Source organism: Rhea pennata, chromosome 23 (genome assembly GCF_028389875.1).
Source record: "Rhea pennata isolate bPtePen1 chromosome 23, bPtePen1.pri, whole genome shotgun sequence".
Taxonomy (NCBI): Eukaryota; Metazoa; Chordata; class Aves; order Rheiformes; family Rheidae; genus Rhea; species Rhea pennata.
Genome location: NC_084685.1, coordinates 6,364,423 through 6,379,536, shown reverse-complemented (window position 1 = coordinate 6,379,536; position 15,114 = coordinate 6,364,423). Strand labels below are relative to the sequence as shown.

At 66.7% G+C, this 15,114-nt stretch overlaps 1 protein-coding gene across 21 annotated transcripts in view; it reads left to right on the top strand.

Annotated features, from left to right (window-relative positions):
• The window catches only part of MACF1 (microtubule actin crosslinking factor 1), a 145,647-nt gene that overhangs the window by 17,965 nt on the left and 112,568 nt on the right, over positions 1 to 15,114 (top strand). For 11 of the 21 annotated variants that reach the window (XM_062593786.1, XM_062593778.1, XM_062593780.1 and 8 more), the window contains exons 1-4: positions 6,620 to 6,722; positions 10,984 to 11,045; positions 12,216 to 12,305; positions 13,481 to 13,582. In XM_062593786.1, the coding sequence (XP_062449770.1) occupies positions 6,620 to 6,722; positions 10,984 to 11,045; positions 12,216 to 12,305; positions 13,481 to 13,582 (357 nt within the window). Of the gene's footprint in view, positions 1 to 6,619; positions 6,723 to 10,983; positions 11,046 to 12,215; positions 12,306 to 13,480; positions 13,583 to 15,114 lie in introns of those variants that run through there. The other 10 variants (XM_062593789.1, XM_062593793.1, XM_062593788.1 and 7 more) reach the window with 2 other exon arrangements.

The window sequence follows — 15,114 nt, the reverse complement described above, 5'->3', positions numbered from 1 at the left end:
GCGCGTTCAGGCTGCCCGATCCCTTTTATTTTTATTTTTTATTTTATATTTGCTGTTTTGCAGAGCTGTTTGCAAACAGGCTGCGAGAGGAGAGGGGTCCGGAGCTGGGGGAAAGCCCTTTCCCGGGCAGGAGCCGCGGGCTGCGGAGCAGGGCACGTGGAAAGGCACGTGGAAAGGCCGGGGCGAGCCCGGCTCTGGAGAGGCCCCGTGCGCCGCTGAAGTGGGCTGCCCGCGGGGAGCCCTGTCTAAACGCTCAGCTGGCCCAGCGCACCCCAAACAAAGTGCGGATAGTTCCCGCTAGCCTAACGTTTTCATATTTCCTGGGCTGCCAAGAAGCCTTCGGTTCGTGTTAGAATAACAAGGCTGTTTGTGGAGACACCAGGTCTTTTGTTAGCCGGGAGAAAAGGCGTTTTGATTCAGGCAGCCTCCCCCCACCCCGAGCTTTCCTGTTTCCTAAGCTGCTGTGAGAAGTGCAAAGATTGGCCTCGAGTGGCCTCCGGCGATGCTGCTCCGAGCTGCCTTCCGCACGGCGCAGCCGGAGAGGCCGGGCGGTCGCCGGCGTTTGCTGGGCCTGGCACCTCGCTGGCTGCTTGCAGAAAGGGCTCCGGGCGCCTCCTCGCCCTTGGAGCAAGTGAGGAGCCCGGGTCTGGCGCCGAGGGAGCGTTTTCCCACCGTGGCTTCTTGGAGAGAGGACCGTTTTTCCTTGCTCTTTGCTTGCCCTGGGTGGGTTTTATCCCCGAGCCGGGTCCCGCGGGCGTTTTGCATCACTTTGCTGATGGGCGTGGGGGGGATTTAGCAGGCTGCAGCCTCCTCCCGCGGCATTTTCTGCCGTGAAGCTCCAGCTAAGCCCGGGCCGGGGCAGCGAGGACTCGGCGCTGCGAACAGCACGCGGGGCTGGTTTCAGCCCCCCTTGCTGGCCGGGGACGCAGCCCCCTCCCGGGCTGGCAGCGCTCGGCGCGCTGGCGAAGACGGAGGCCTCCGCGCTGCACAAAGGCTCAGACTTCGCTGCCTCTTTCTTGGGACTTAATTAATTCCCTGTCGGTCTGCTCGGCTCTTGTCTTCGGATGCTGGCGCTGCCCCCTCCTTGTCAGCCTGGTTTTCTTTTCTTTTCTTTTTTTTTTTTCCCTTCCCTTTCATTCTCCCGTGGTTCTCCCTGCCTCCGGAAAGCCTCGGCTCTTTCTCTCCCTCCGCTAGCGTGCATCGCTGCTCCTCGGAGCGCGTTCCCCGCTCCCTGCCTCCGCGTCAGGCTGCATCTCCGCGTCCCCGGCCGCGTGCCGGCTCCCGCCTCCTCTCCCTGTCACTGCGCATCGTCCTCTGCCTCTCCCCTCGCCTCCCCGCTGTCTTCCCCGTGATGTGGGTCGCTTATCTCCATCCCAGCACCCCAAAGCCTCCTCGCCCTGTTCCTCCGCTCGCCCGAGCGAGCGGAAAAGCCGGCTCCCTCCCGCCCCGGCTTTGCTGCGGGCAGGGCCGTGCCGACCAGTAGCCGCTGGCTCGGCGGGGCTCGGCGCTTTCCCCGAAGCCGGGGTGAACGGCCACGAGTTTCCTGATGCTGTTTAACGAGCGGGCTGGCTGCCAGCGTCCTCGGAGGGGTGACGAACGGGAGGAGGGCTCGGAGAAGCGGGAAGCCGATGAAATCATGCCGGAACCGCTGCATCAGCACAAACCGAGCGGCCTCCGGGGCGATCTGGGCTTGCAGGGGGGCGGCGGGGCGTTTGGCGGCCGGAGCGAAGCGGCGGGATCGCTTGGTCTGGCACGGGCCCGGCACGCTCGGGAAGGCCCGCGGGAAGCTGCTGAATCGAGGGCACCGAAAAGCGAGTTGCGCCGAGGAAGGGAGGCTGGAGCTCCGCGCCGGCGCCGCTGCGGACGGCGGCTGCTCCGGTTTCCCAGCTGCGGGACGCTGCGGAGCCCCAGGCGTCGGCCCGAGGGTTAACACCGGCTCTGCTTCTGGGGAATGATTAAGCCGTGACCAGGTGGCAGTTCAGCTCTGCTGTTTGCTTTGCAGCATGAAAACATTCGCTAATAATATTTGTTTCCAGCCTGACCTCAAACCATCTTATCTCCCTCCATCCACGTCTGCGTGTCCTCTTTCTCCAGCAGCGAGGTGATCCTTGGGATCCTCTCCCGTGTCCCTCCCCTCCGGCATCGCCCGACCCTCGTGCCGGGGCAAAAATATGAACTCAGCTTCTCTCTCCGGCGCGGAGCTGCCCGGGCCACGCGGCGCCGCGGAGGGAAGTCGCGCTGGACACGCGGTTGCTGTTTCAGTGCCCGGACGTCTGCTGGAAAGAGGAAGCAGCTCGGCTCGGCTCGCCGGCGCTTCCCTTGGAGCGTTCCCGGAGTTCGGATTTTTGCCGCCGGAGGTGCCGGAGCGCCGGCACGTCCCGCCGGCGGGACCGGGGTTTGCCGGGCGCTGCCGGGCTGGGCCGGGCGGCCCTCGGGCGGAGCGGGTGGCCCCTTTGCAGAGCTGCTCGCGGCTCAGAATTCCCTTCGGCGGCCTCCCGCGCAGCGGCTCGGCCGGGTGGCGGGATCCGGGGGGCCTCGCCGACCCGTCGCGGGAGGCTTTTTGCGGCTTTCGAGTTCAGCGGCGATGCCGGGGGAAAGGCCGGGCGGATGTGGCCGCGTCGGGCTTGTCGCTGCTTCGCCGAGCTTGGTTCGGGGCGGCAGCCCCGGGAGGGCTCTCGGGGGGCTGCTGGGGGTGGGAGACGCGAGGTGTCCGCCCTCTTCCCGGTTAGCCGAGCAGAGGGAGGATCGCGCCCGGAGCCCCGGCACGGCCCGGCCTCGTCCCGCGCGCTCTCGTCGGGCGGTGACGTATTTTGAGAAAAATGGAGGTTTTTGCCTGCGCACGCAGAAATCGGTGATTCACCTGCGGTAAGAGATGGTTCAAAGGAAAGGTGCCGCCGGGGAGAGGCTCGGCTCGGCTCGGCTCGGCTCGGCACGCCGGGACGCGCCAGGAGCTGGGGCCTCCTCCATCCGCCTTATTTTTGATAGCCCCAAATCGCACAAAAGAGCATCTTTGCTCCCGCTTTGCTTTCGCGGGGCTCCGCTCGCCCGCCGGCGCCGCGGTCCGTCCTGCCGGCGGTTCGCGCCTCTCGCTCGCGGAGCTGCGCATCCGTCCGTCCGTCCATCCGCGGCCGCGTGCACGGCGGTTTCCGAGGACGGCGCTTGGGTTCAGCCCGTTTTGGGTTTCGGAGAAGCCTCCTGAGATTTCCCAGACCAGTTCATGGGAGAGCCATGCTTGGGGGGGTGGGGGGCATGGGCATTTTCCAGGGAAAAGTGTAAACGAACGCCGGTTCTGGCTGAACGCGGATGCCCCTGGGAGTTGCCGGCATCTGCTTTGCACTCCTGCGGCGTGAACTAGCGACCCGGAGGGGGAGGCAGAGGCGCTCCGGCTCCGCAGCCGTGACGCTTACAGGAGCGGAGAGGTGCAGTCATGCAGCAGGGCGGATTAAGCGTCGGACTTTTTCACGTGTACTCGGGAAGGTTTTGAGTCGCGGTGCGGGTCGCGTGCTCGGCCCCTCCGTCTCGGGGCCTCGGGGCACGAAGCGCACGGATTTCTTGCCCGTGCTTTGCGTGGGGACTGGGTCCTGCCTGCACCTTGGGAATAAGGTGCTGAGCTTGAACGCTGAAGTGCTCCTTGCTGCCGCGCTGGAGCAGGCTCGTTCTGCTGGCAGATGTATTTCTTCGTCCCTTAGCTCGCTCCAGACTCTAGCATCTCCTCTCCCTCCTTGGCAATTGCGTGCTGCTGCCGCAATAACGGGGATTTGCCCTTCAGGCCCTTAACGTCCCCGGAAAGGGGGGAAGCAAGCAGAAGAGGGAAGGGAAGCCCGCCAGCAAGGCCCGCTGTCCGCAGGCTCAGCGCCGCGTGCGGCGGCGGTGCCGGCCGGGCAGGACCGCGGCTCGGGTCCGGCGGGCTCTTCCCCCTCCGGCCGGCGCCTCGCGGGAGCGCCGGGGTGGCCCGCGGCCGCTTTCGCCCCCGGCGGCGGGTGCCCCTGGGGCTTTTCCCAGGCTCGGCTGGCTGCGGTTGCTGGAAAGGGCCCCGGTTTTCCCCGGGTGCTGCTGATCCGAAACCAAACCGGGGCTGGGCGAGGGGTGCGGAGCGCCTGGCCGGCCCGTGGGAAGGGGCTCGGAGCCCCCCCCCCCTCCCCACCCCGGGGTGTTTTGGGGAAGGGGGAGGACGGGCTTTGCCTGCTCGCGGCGCCACCGGCGTTTTCGGGCCCGTTCCGGCTCTCGCCGGCGTTTCGACAGTGCCACCTGGCTGCTGTGCCGGGGAGGCCGGCGGCACGGCCGCGCGCCCGGCGCCGCCGCGGGACCCTCGCCCGGCGCCGCCGCGGGACCCTCGCCCGCCGGCGAGGCGCACGGCCGAGGGGGGAGGCTCGGCCCGCGCCGCGGCGAGGGCACGGCCGAGGGCACCGGGAGGCCGGAGCCGCCTGCCGCTCCGCGCCGCGCTGCGGGACGCGTGCGCCGAGCGTCGCCCGTGCTCTGCGGCCGCCCGGACGGGCGCCTCGAGGTGATCCGTAAAAACGCTTCTACGCTCCCGCGGCGCGGGGACTCGAGGCGGCCCCGGAGCAGCCGCGCGCTGCCTCTCCGCCCGTTTCCTTTTCGGGCCGAGGCGGCAGTCGTAACTGCAAAAGCCGCCTTGCAAGGAGCTAAAATTAGCCGCGTGTGTTTTGCACGCGCGGCGCCGTTTCCATGGCGGGGAGGGGGGGGGCCGGGCGGCCGCCGCCGCGGGGCTTTCCAGGGCTCCCGACAGGCCGCCGCGGCCCCGGCGCAAAACCCCGGCGGCTTTCGGCGCCCGCCCCGGCCTCCTCCGCGCCGCCGGAGCCGGGCGCCTTACGGCCGTTATCGGTTTCCTGCAGCAGCGCGGCGCAGCTTGACGTGGCTTACGCCAAACGCGGCGCGTTAAAATAAATATTTAAGGGTGGTGGTGGAGGGGGGGGGAGGGAGGCAGCGGTGGAAACGGGGTTAAGTCGAGCGGAGCGGAGCGCGCGCGGGGAGGGCTGCTCCGCGGCCGGGGTGCCGCGGGGCCCCGGCGCGGGCTGGCGCTGGCCGCGCCGCTCCGGGCGTCTGCTGCGTCTCTTTGTGTCGCCGGGGCAGAGCCGCCGGAGCCTCCCGCCGCCGGAGCCTCCTCCCTCCTTTGTCCCCTTGCTGCCATCCTGCCGCCGTTTTCCTTGCTCTTTCCTCCTCCACCTGATGCAGGTCCCCGGTACCGAGGTGCCACCGCCGCCGTTCTGGCTGCAAGTCGGCTCTCGGGGCTTTCTGCTGGAGCCCCCAAACCTCGGTTTTCCTGAAAAATATAGAAAGAAATGAAGTGTTTCTCCAGGCCGGGCGTGCAGCCGGGCGGGAAGCGAGCGCGACGCCGCGGCCGCGGCCCTGCGGGTGCGGGGCACGCCGGCGGCCGGCTGGGATTAGCGGGGGCCCAAACCCGTACGAGTCTGGTTTTGGGGCTGGGTTTCCCGCTCAGTCCGCTCCCCTGCTTGGAGCGAGCCGGTGCCCGTGCCGCAGACTCGGTGCTTCCGCCCCGGGGGGACGCGACCGAGGCGGGTGCTGGCCCGGGGGCACCGCGGCGCTCCCGGCAGCGGCCGCCCGGCTCCAACCTGCCTCCAGCCTTTCCCAGCGCCCCCAAAACCGCCTCCAGATCCGTGCTGAGGGCTCTGCGGAGCGGTGCCGGCGCCCTGGCTCTGCCGGAAGGATTTGCTCTCCCCGGCGCCCGGCCCGGGACCGGAGGGGAGTCCTAGCAAGCAGCCCGCTTCCCTCCGGAGCGGAAAGCGTCGCCGTTCTGGTGCGTTTTCGGGCCTTTTGCCTGGCAGCCTCTGTAACGAGAGATGCTCCTAGGGGTCTACGTGGGTGCCAGCGTTGGGGAACGGCCGGGAAGGGGCAGGTTCGGGGTACCCGCCCTGCAGAGCCTCTCGCTCAGCATCGATCCCTTTTGCCTTCGTTTTTGTTGCTTGGCGCAGGGTTTCCCGGCGTTATAATCATCGGACTCGCTCTGTTTCCCGGTCGGACCTGTGAAACGTTCCCGTAAAACCCTCGCGGGCTCCGGGCCGCGCTGCCGGGAGGCTGCCCCGAAACGCCGCCCCGTTTCTGAGCCGCTCGCCTGCGGCTCGCAGGGCTGGCGAGGCCGCAGCGGCGGTGCCCGAGCCCGTTCCCGCTGCGCTCCCCGGGGCAGCGTCGCGGACCGGGCCGCCGGGTTCGGCCCGGGAGCCGCGGCAAGGCCCGGCCCGGCCACGGGCGCAGTCCCTCCCCGCCTGGGCAGGCTGCGGCCGCCGGAGCCGGCATTCCTGCGGGGCCGGGAATGGAAAGTCAGGAGATGACGTCTCCCCTCGGAGCAGGGCGGGGGGGGGGGAGGTTTGACCGCGTCAACGCCAAGGAAAGATGTTCGGGTCGGCCTGACGCTCGCTCGCCCTCCCTCCCTCCACCCCCTCCGCCGCCTCGAGCTCCGAAATATTCCCGGCGGCCGGGCCCCGGGAGGAGCGCGCGGAGGGGGGGACCCGCGCCCGGCCGGCGCCGCGGGCAGAGGTTCGCGCTCCGCGCGGGCGGGAAGTTTGCAAAGCGGCGGCGGGCTCTGCTCCCCCGGCCGCCCCGGGAGCCTCGGCGCGGAGGGATTCGGGAGCGGAGGAGGGCGATGCCCCTTTCGGAAGGGTCCTATCTGCCGCCGGCCGCTTTCGTGTTGAGCCACGTCCTGGGCCTGGCCGGCGTCTTGTACTGGAGGAGCCGGAGCGGAGCAGGTACGGGTGGCCGCGCGAGCGGCGCTAAGATGGCTGGCGTCCCGCTGCGAGAGGTCACGGGTTTTGGTGCCTCCGGGAGAGCCGCCGCAGCCGCGTTTGGAGACCCGAGGGAGGGAGGGAGGGAGAGGGCAGCTGCCGCTCCGGGTCCTCCCCTCCCGCTCCCGGCTGGCATCTCCCCTCCCTGGCCGGGAGGAGGAGGAGGAGGGGGAGGAGGGAGGCAGATTTCCCCCTGCTCCCGACTCCATTCCTGGCGTGAGGGGCTGCACGGTCTCAGCCAAAGCCCCGAAGCGCGGTCTGCCCGCTGCCGCCGACCTCCGGCGTCGCTCTCCGGCCGGGATCCGGGCAGACGTCCCAGGCGTTGCTGCGACCCCGTCGTTCGCCCCCGCCGGTCCCCGGACTCCCGCTGGCCTGCTCGGCAGCTGGCCGCGGCCCTGCCTCCGTCCCCGAGAACAGGGATTACCCGTGACCGCGGGCCGCGAGGAGGGTCCGTGGCGGGGGCGCACGGGGGCCCCTCTCCCTCCGCACCGCTTCCGCCTTTCTGGTGCCTCCTGGGTTGTGCTGATTTTCCTTCTTTCCTCTCCTCCTCCAGTAGGTCTTGCTCGCTCCTGTGGCTCCGAGCCTTTTCCCGGGATCACTTACAGATCTCCTTTTCCTTGCATGTATTTTTTTTTCCTATCCGAAGGAGCAGGACAGAGGAGCCTGCGCAGATCTGAGGGATCTGCCGGGGCTTTTCCCCAGTTACTAGTAGCAAGAGACACTTCATCCTCCGCCGCCGCTGCCCAGGAGGAGAGGTGTGCGGATGCCCCGAGGCTCCCTGGCTTTAGCCGAGTTGCATAAACCCGGCGCAGTGCGGAAGCGCGCCCCGGTGCCGCGCAGCGCCGCGGGGCTGTGAATCCCGCGGCTAACCCGCCGGCCCGGGCTCGTCGCCGCGCCGTCTCGGGGCCTCGCGGCGTCCTTCCCGAGCTGCTCTCCCCTCCCGCTCCTTGTCCCCCGCGTAACTCGCTGGCCTCTCTTCTCCGAGGCGCTGGAGAAGTCTGTCCCTTCTCGTGGCAGGGGGAAAAGCAGTGATGCAAATGTTGGAAAAAAGCGTCAGTTATTCTGTGCTCAGTAAAAATGCGATAACGTCCCCCTCGAGCGTGCTGCTGCTCAAACTCCCCCAGCGGGCTCGAAGGTGAGGGTCATCTTGCAGCGGCTTATCTTATAAAAATAACCCTGCTTACGGCCGCGGTGCCCGGCGGTGCCGCCCCGGCCGGGGCCCTCGTCGCGGCTCGGGTGGCTCCCGCGCCGAGCAGATAGGTTTCCACCGCGGGGATCCCGTGCGTTTTTCCATGTTGAGTCGGACGCCGTTTGCTCTCGCTGGTCTGAGACCCTCTCTGAGGTGCAGCAGCTGCCGGGACGCGGGTCTCGCGCCGCGGCGCTGCCGGCGATTCCCACGGTTCCCGTCGTGCCGGATTCGAAAACCCTAATTCCCCGGCACCGCACTAAGGCGGTCGGCCGCGCGGCTGCTTTCTCCTCTCCCGGCCGGGACAACGCCGCGATGGCTCCTCCGGCCACGCGCGAGAGCCGCGCCGCTTCGCCTCCGCGCTCCGATCCTGGCTGGGAGATGGGGCCGGGATATCTCCGGGCGGCGAGGGGCCGGGGCTGGGAAGAGCAGCCGGCAAGAGGACGGAGAGACGGCTGGAAAAGATTAGCCAGCGAGAGATAAGCTGGCAGAGCCTTAATATTGTCAGCAAGAAGCAACCGCGCGTTATTATTAGCTTGGAGGGCAGCGCGGGCACGGGGCAGAGAGGTGCAGTCTACCCAGGACCGGGGAGGCTCGCGGGGGGGGCGAAACGGGGCAAAAAAGAAGAAAACCGCCTCCGTTTCGGAGGAGAAGAGGGAGCCTGCTGCAGGGATCGCCGCTTCCCCGCTTTCCGGGCGGGACCCTGCGCCGGGGCGCGCTCCCGGCGGCGAGCAGGGCTTGCGCGCGCCCCGAAGCGGGGTTATATTTAGAAGAAAAGCGAGGCGGTGATAACGCCGGGCCCTGGTATCTCGGGCGCCGTCGCGAGTGCTCTCCGAGCGGCGTCGCGGCCGGAGCGCTCGGGTCTCGGCTCCGGGAGGCGCTTTGGGAAGAAGCCGCTGGCTGGCGGGGCGCGCGGGGCAGAACAGCCCCGCATTGTCCGGCCGGCGCAATTAAGCGAGAACTGGAAAACAAGGCGGGGAAAAGCAAGCCAAGAGCCTGCCTGCAGGGCAGTGCCCGGCGCCGGCGCTCGCGGGATGCGCGGTGCCGCTTCCAGGCACCGCCGGGCGCTTTATCCGGGCAGCGGAGCGGCTTCGGGCGGAGGGAGAGCCCCGAGTTTTGCCTGCTCGGCTTCGGTTTGACCTGCGCCGCTGAGGATTTCTCCTTTCCGCTGCCCCGAGCGCTGCCGGTCTCCGGAAAGCCTCTCGCTCGCTCGCAGGAGCCTTCGGTCCGGCGATAGCTCGTCCCTCCCCCGCCGGCGGCGAAGCCGGGCGCTCGCCGTGCGCCGCACCGGGACGATGGGCTGCGGCGGCTTTGCTGGGCTCGGAGCTGCCGCCCTGGCGTGAACCCGCCCGCTGCGGCTTCGGCGGCCCGGAGCCAAACTCGGCGTCTCGGCACGCTCTGCCCGCCGGGCTCGGGAGTGTCCGGAAAACGTCCGTCCATCCGTGGCGGGCGCTCAGGAAAGCGCGAGGCATCCGGCGCCGCGGCGGAGGGCTCCGCGGCGATGCCGTGGCGCGGAAGCTCGAAGCCGCGGGCGTAGGAAGTGGCGCGGTGGGAGGAGCCGCGGCGGAGCGGTGCCCGGCGGTGCCCGGCGGCGGGACCCCCCCCCCCGTCCCCTCCCCGGCACGGCGGATGGCGGCGCGGCAGCTCTACCGGGAGGAGCGGCGGCTGGCGGCGCACCTGGCGCGCCGCATGTGCTGCATGGGTCAGTGCGGGCGCGCGGCGGCCCCGGCACGCGGCACGCGGCGGAGGAGAGGGCCCCAAACCCCGCGGGCGGGGGTGAAACCCGGCGGCGGTGCTCGCGAACCCGCGCGGTCCCGGGCGCTGCGGCGGCCGCCGGGAGCTGGGGGCCCCGTGCCGAGGGCGGGCGCCCCGCCGGCGGCGCTGCCCGGAGAGCCGGCCTGCCCGGGCGGGATGCGGAGCGCGGCCGGGGAGCCCCTGCCCTCGCTGGGAAGGATCCGAGGGAGAGGGAGGGGTTGTTTTTCTGCCTTTGGCTGGTTATTTTTTTGGCTTTAGAACCTGGCAGGTTCCCCCCAGCTCACGCGATAAAGGGGCAAAACCTTCCCCAAACGGTGTTTTTGGAGGGTGCTTGGCTGCCCGTAAATGCGCCCGACCCGCACCAGCTCCCCGGCGCATCCCGGATGCCGCCTGCCTTTCGGCTCCCGCTCTCTCCCCGGTGCCCGCGTGGGTCTGGTCCGGGCAGCGCTCCGGGGACGTGGGGAGGGCTCCGAAACGCACCCTCGTGGCCCCTCGCGGGCAATCCCCGCGCCAAGCTCTCGGCAGCGCCTGGAAAAACCGCCCCGGGGCTGGGCTCGGAGCGCTCTTCCCCGGCGCAGGCGGCGCTGCCGAGGCCAATCCCGATCCCGTCGGGCCGGCGGCGCTCGCCGAGCAGCCCCGGGCGCGCGGCCGCCGTGCCGCGTTGCCCAGCGCGGCGTGCGGGGCCGGGACCCCTCGGGGCAGGATCGCCTTCGGCAGGGCCCCGACGGTCGGTCGGTCGTGCCGGAGCCGCCCGCGTCCAGCCCCGGCGTCCTTGGCTGAGCTGAGGGACGGAAATAAACGGTAAATCCTTAAAATCCAATGAACCAAAAATATAATGAAAGCGTAAGCTGCTGTTTGCATGTGTGGTTAGTGCCCAGCAGGGGCCTTTGAAGGGACATCTGTGGCTTTTTATGCAACGCTTTCGGAGCCTGCTGCCGCGGGCGCCCGCCGAGGAGGGGAGCGCCCGTTGCGCGGGGAGCGGGACAGACCTCGCCGCGGCGCTGACGCCGGCGCGGGGCGACGCGCGGTTTACGGCTTACGCCTGCTGATGCGCCGAGCGAGGGGGGAAACCACAACTCTGGCCGGTCCTTTTTCGTACCCCCGCGCCGGGGCGAGACTTCGGCACCCCGGGCGGACGGGTGCGTAAGGGCGCTCTGTCCCGGGCGCCGCCGCCGTCCGTCCCGCCGGGCTCTGGCCGCGATTCCTGTGCCTCTCCGCCGCCGCGTGGTTGGAGGTGGTTGAGGAAATCCCCGACCAAGGCTCATCTTTGTGTTCTCTTAACAGATGAACGGGACAGAGTCCAGAAGAAAACCTTCACTAAATGGGTCAACAAACACTTGATGAAGGTAAGGGCCGAGTATTTAACCTTAAAGCAGATTAACAGGTTGTCTGTCCGTCCGTTCTGGCACGGGAGCAGCAGATAAAAACCTACATTTTTGCCGGGGAGCTTTCGCCTTGGTTTTGAGGATGTCCGAAACGTAGCGCCGGTGCCCGGAGCGGAGACGGATGCCGTGGGAACGCGCAGGTGCCTTTGGAGGGCCCCGCGGCACCGCAGCGTGGTCTCCTCCTCCGCCTTCGCCCGCCGGACGCGCAGCCCCTGCGCGGCACCTGAGCACGCTGCGCGCGTCCTCGCGGCCCCGGCGCGGCGTTGCGGGTCGGCGCCGGCCCCGCTCCGAGCCGCCCTCTCCCCTGGGCTTGCACGGAGCCGCTGGTAATCTTCGGCGCCTAAGCGGGATTAACGCGGCGCGGCAAGGTGCCTCCTGCTTTTCTTGGTCAGCCGCCAGGTGTTTTCTCGTTAATTCTCCGTTTGGAGAAAAAAAAAAAAACCCCGAAATTAGTTTGGGTGTTAAAGGTGTCGCAGTGGTATTTTTCAGCCAGCTTTTCAAATCTCTGCGTTCACCTTCCAGCTGCTTTCTAAATCTTAAAAAGGGGAGAAAAAAAAAGTCAGGCTGCTATGTGAAAACATTATGGGGGGGGTTAGCTGCATAAACACCTGGATTTGCAGGGGGAAGAGCTGGTACAGGGTGTTTCATGTTGCTAGCAACAGCGCTCGAAACGGAGAAAGCAAGCTTGCAATCAGCCTGCTTTTGCAGCCGTGCTTCCCCATGGAAAAAACCCTCTGTTCTTCAGCGGCAGCTAAATGCCCTGTGGTGTTTTAGGGGGACGTTATAAAGTAACGTAGTAAACGACACTGTTGCTTCAGGACTGAGCTTCCTTTCCTTCCGAGCTCCGTGTGCGGCACTGCGGGAACGCCGGGAGCGCGAGTGGTGTAACAGCGATCTGTTTGTGCGTCTGAGGTTGGCAGCAGCTCTGCCGGGTCCTCTGGGGAACCGGAGGCTGGTTTCCGTAGCAGTAATTTTGGAATAACCGTTTTAAACGCGTGCGTCTTGGAGAGAGGCGGCTGCTTGCAAATGCTGGTGCCTTCCTCCCTCGGTGCTGCCGAAGAGGCCGATGGCGCAGCCGGGACACCCGTCCCTGAGAGCGTTTCCTTCCCCCCCCCCCCCCGGTCTCCCCAGGTGCGCAAGCACATCAACGACCTGTACGAGGACCTGCGAGACGGCCACAACCTGATCTCTCTCCTGGAGGTGCTGTCAGGAGTGAAACTGGTAAGTCTGGAGGTTTGGCTGGTGACGCTGCCGTCCCCTCCGCCACCACCGCCTGGCTCTTCCTCCTGCATCTTCCCTCTCCGCTCTGGTTGAGTTGCAGTGATCAGCAGTTGTCTTTAAGCCATATATTTTTTGGTTTTGTATTTTTTCTTTTTTCTTTCTTTCTTTCTTTTTTTTTTTTTTTTTTTTTTTTGCTTTTTTCACTCAGACGTGTGTTCCTTATGCTGATTTCTTGGATACCACTAAAGCATGTGATTATATACAACTGCCATTTTATGGTGCCCTGGGTAGACTCCTCTTTCTGGGAGGGCTTACAAGCATTTATTTTCCATATTTTTCTATATATTTAAAATAATGAATAAGAACGGCACTGAGAACTGCTTCTGTGACAGTTTGTCTGGCACCTTAGCTCAGAGTTTGTAGAGTTGGTAGGATCCATGCTCCCCTATCCTGCTCCAAAGTTAGCAACTTCTGAACGAGCCAGATTTGTGCAAATCAATAATTTCCTGGCGTGCAAGCATCTTTTCTTGCATCTTGAACATAGTAGGATCCCCCTGCTTCCTCTTCCTCCTCCTCCTCCACTTAGACTGCCACATTTAGTTAGCGCTGGGAAGATCTTCATTGTGCAACACCGTAGCACAGCAGGAATTATTTCAGTTTTCCCCTAAAATAGGATCTGGGCAAAGATCTGTTAACTTACTCCGTTCCCACCCGAGATGCCAAATTAGAGCTTGTGGGTGTTGCAAAGTTGGATTGAGATACTTGTGATCCAGACAGCTTCTTTCTCTTCATTTTGGCTTTCAAAGCCTTGGAGAAGTCTTGCTGTGCAGAAGACGGTGTGGGACGGCCCTGGGGGCCGTGGAAATTGCCCCGGGCGCTGAAGAAATGCTAGTGTTGTCGCAAATGGGTACCGTTACCTCCGATTTTACCCACTTCTGTCCTGGGTCTGGTGGTTGGTGCCTCGTGTCCGGCTCGTTCCCCCCCCACACCCCGAATCCAGCCCTTCCCAGCGGGCACCCGTGGTATCCAGGAGAGCCAGCTGCCCTTCATCCCTTCCCTCGCCAGGGAGCCTGTTTCTGCAGCGTTTTCCTTTACCTGGGTGTTGCATTTTAGTTTCCATTCTGTCTCCCTGTGTGTCGCTTCCCCATCGGTGTTGTCCGTGCCGTGCTCGTTAGCAAAAAGAGCCGTCGGGCGCGAGGAGCCTTCGCCTGGTGAGAGCGCCGTCCTGGCGCCGCGCGAGCAGCGAGGAGCGCGAGGAGGAAGAGGATGGTGACGCAGTAGGTTGAGCCCGTCCTGGACGCAGCGCGGCACCGCGGGCGCCCTCGGATGCTCCGGCGTGATGCAGCGTCCTGCTTGGCTCCAAGCAGGTCGAGGGAGCAGCGTGGCCTGCGGAGGGGAAGACGGGCGAGCTAAGAGGCGCCCGATCCCGTGCTCCCCTCGGCAGGGCTGCGTTCCCGTTACCTGGATTATCCGCGAGCGCGGTGCGGTGCTGGCCTGCCGTCGGGGCACGCGACCCACTGGTGTGCGAGCATGATCCCCACTGGCTGGGGCGGGAGGGGAAGGGTCCCGCACGGGGCCACCGGCCGCCCGTGCCGGGGCGCTCGGACCTCTGCTGACCCCATCACTGCATGGAGACGCGCCGGGCACGTCCGCCGCCCCGCGAGCCAGGCGAGGGTGAGGCTGGTGCAAGGAGGGTGCTCTGGTCCGTGACCCCGCAGAGGTGGAGCGAAGCGCGCCCCAGGCTGAGCTGAAGGTTACCCAGCGGGTAGCCGAGCCCCCTTGGCTAGGTCGGGTGAAAGAAGCGATGCATCTTCCAGCGCCCCGGTGCTGGGCGGTGGTTTCCCTGTGCAGGGTCTCTTCCCTGTCGTCCCCCTGAGCTGCTCGACGAGCCTGGGACGTGCTGCGGGTGCAGCGCCTTCCTGCCCGCTCCCATCCCTCGGCAGCGCCGGGGGTGCTCCCCTGGCACAGACGGGTCTTCCTCGTAGCGCTGGGGCAGAAAGATGGCACGAAGCAGCTGCAGGGTCTTTGCTGGGTCGGAAAGGCCCGGTGATGCCTCCAGGCTGCACTGGCCAGGCCGGGGCCCCAGCCCTCCCCTCTGCGCTGATTCAGAGCAGACCTGGTGTCGGGCACCAGCAGCCCAGGTTCGTGCACGAAGGTCTGAGCCTTGCACCTAGTCGTTCCCGTACCCCTTCCCCGGGCCAGAGCTCAGCCGCGAGTTATCTCGGAAAACCAGCTGCCCGGTGGAGATGAGCACAGCTGAGATTTCGTTCCTCCCCTCCCCAGCGGGTCGGAGATAGGACCTGGAGCAGCAGCCCCTCCTTGCGCCTCCAAGCCGAGGCTGGGTGCAGCTGCAGCTCCGCCGACGGCGGAGAGCCCTGCACGCCGCGGTGGAGCGGAGGGTTGATGCTGAGACCGTGGTCTCCTTGCCGTCAGGTGGGGACCCGCAGCCGGTCCCTGCCTGGATCTGTGCGTCCTGCTGCAGAGCAGCGTCTGCTTCCACCCGGACGTGCCGGCCTCTCCTGCCGGCCCGGCAGCGCGTTGCAGCTGTAGCCCTCCGTGTCACGCTCTGCTCCCCTTTCCCAGCTCATGAAGCCTCTTCCTCTGAGCCTGAGCTGCTGGTGCCTGATGCCACGAGCCAGGTGTGGTGCAGCCTTGGCGTGGGGCTGCCCACGGAAGGTGGAGGCATCAGGCAGGCGGGCTCAGAGCAGGGGGTCGATACGTCCGAGTCTTCCCAGCTCTGAGCCCTACCAGAGGCCTTTTCGCCCGCTTTCTGTGGGGTCTCGCGTAAGATTGAAAGTTTCCACCTGCC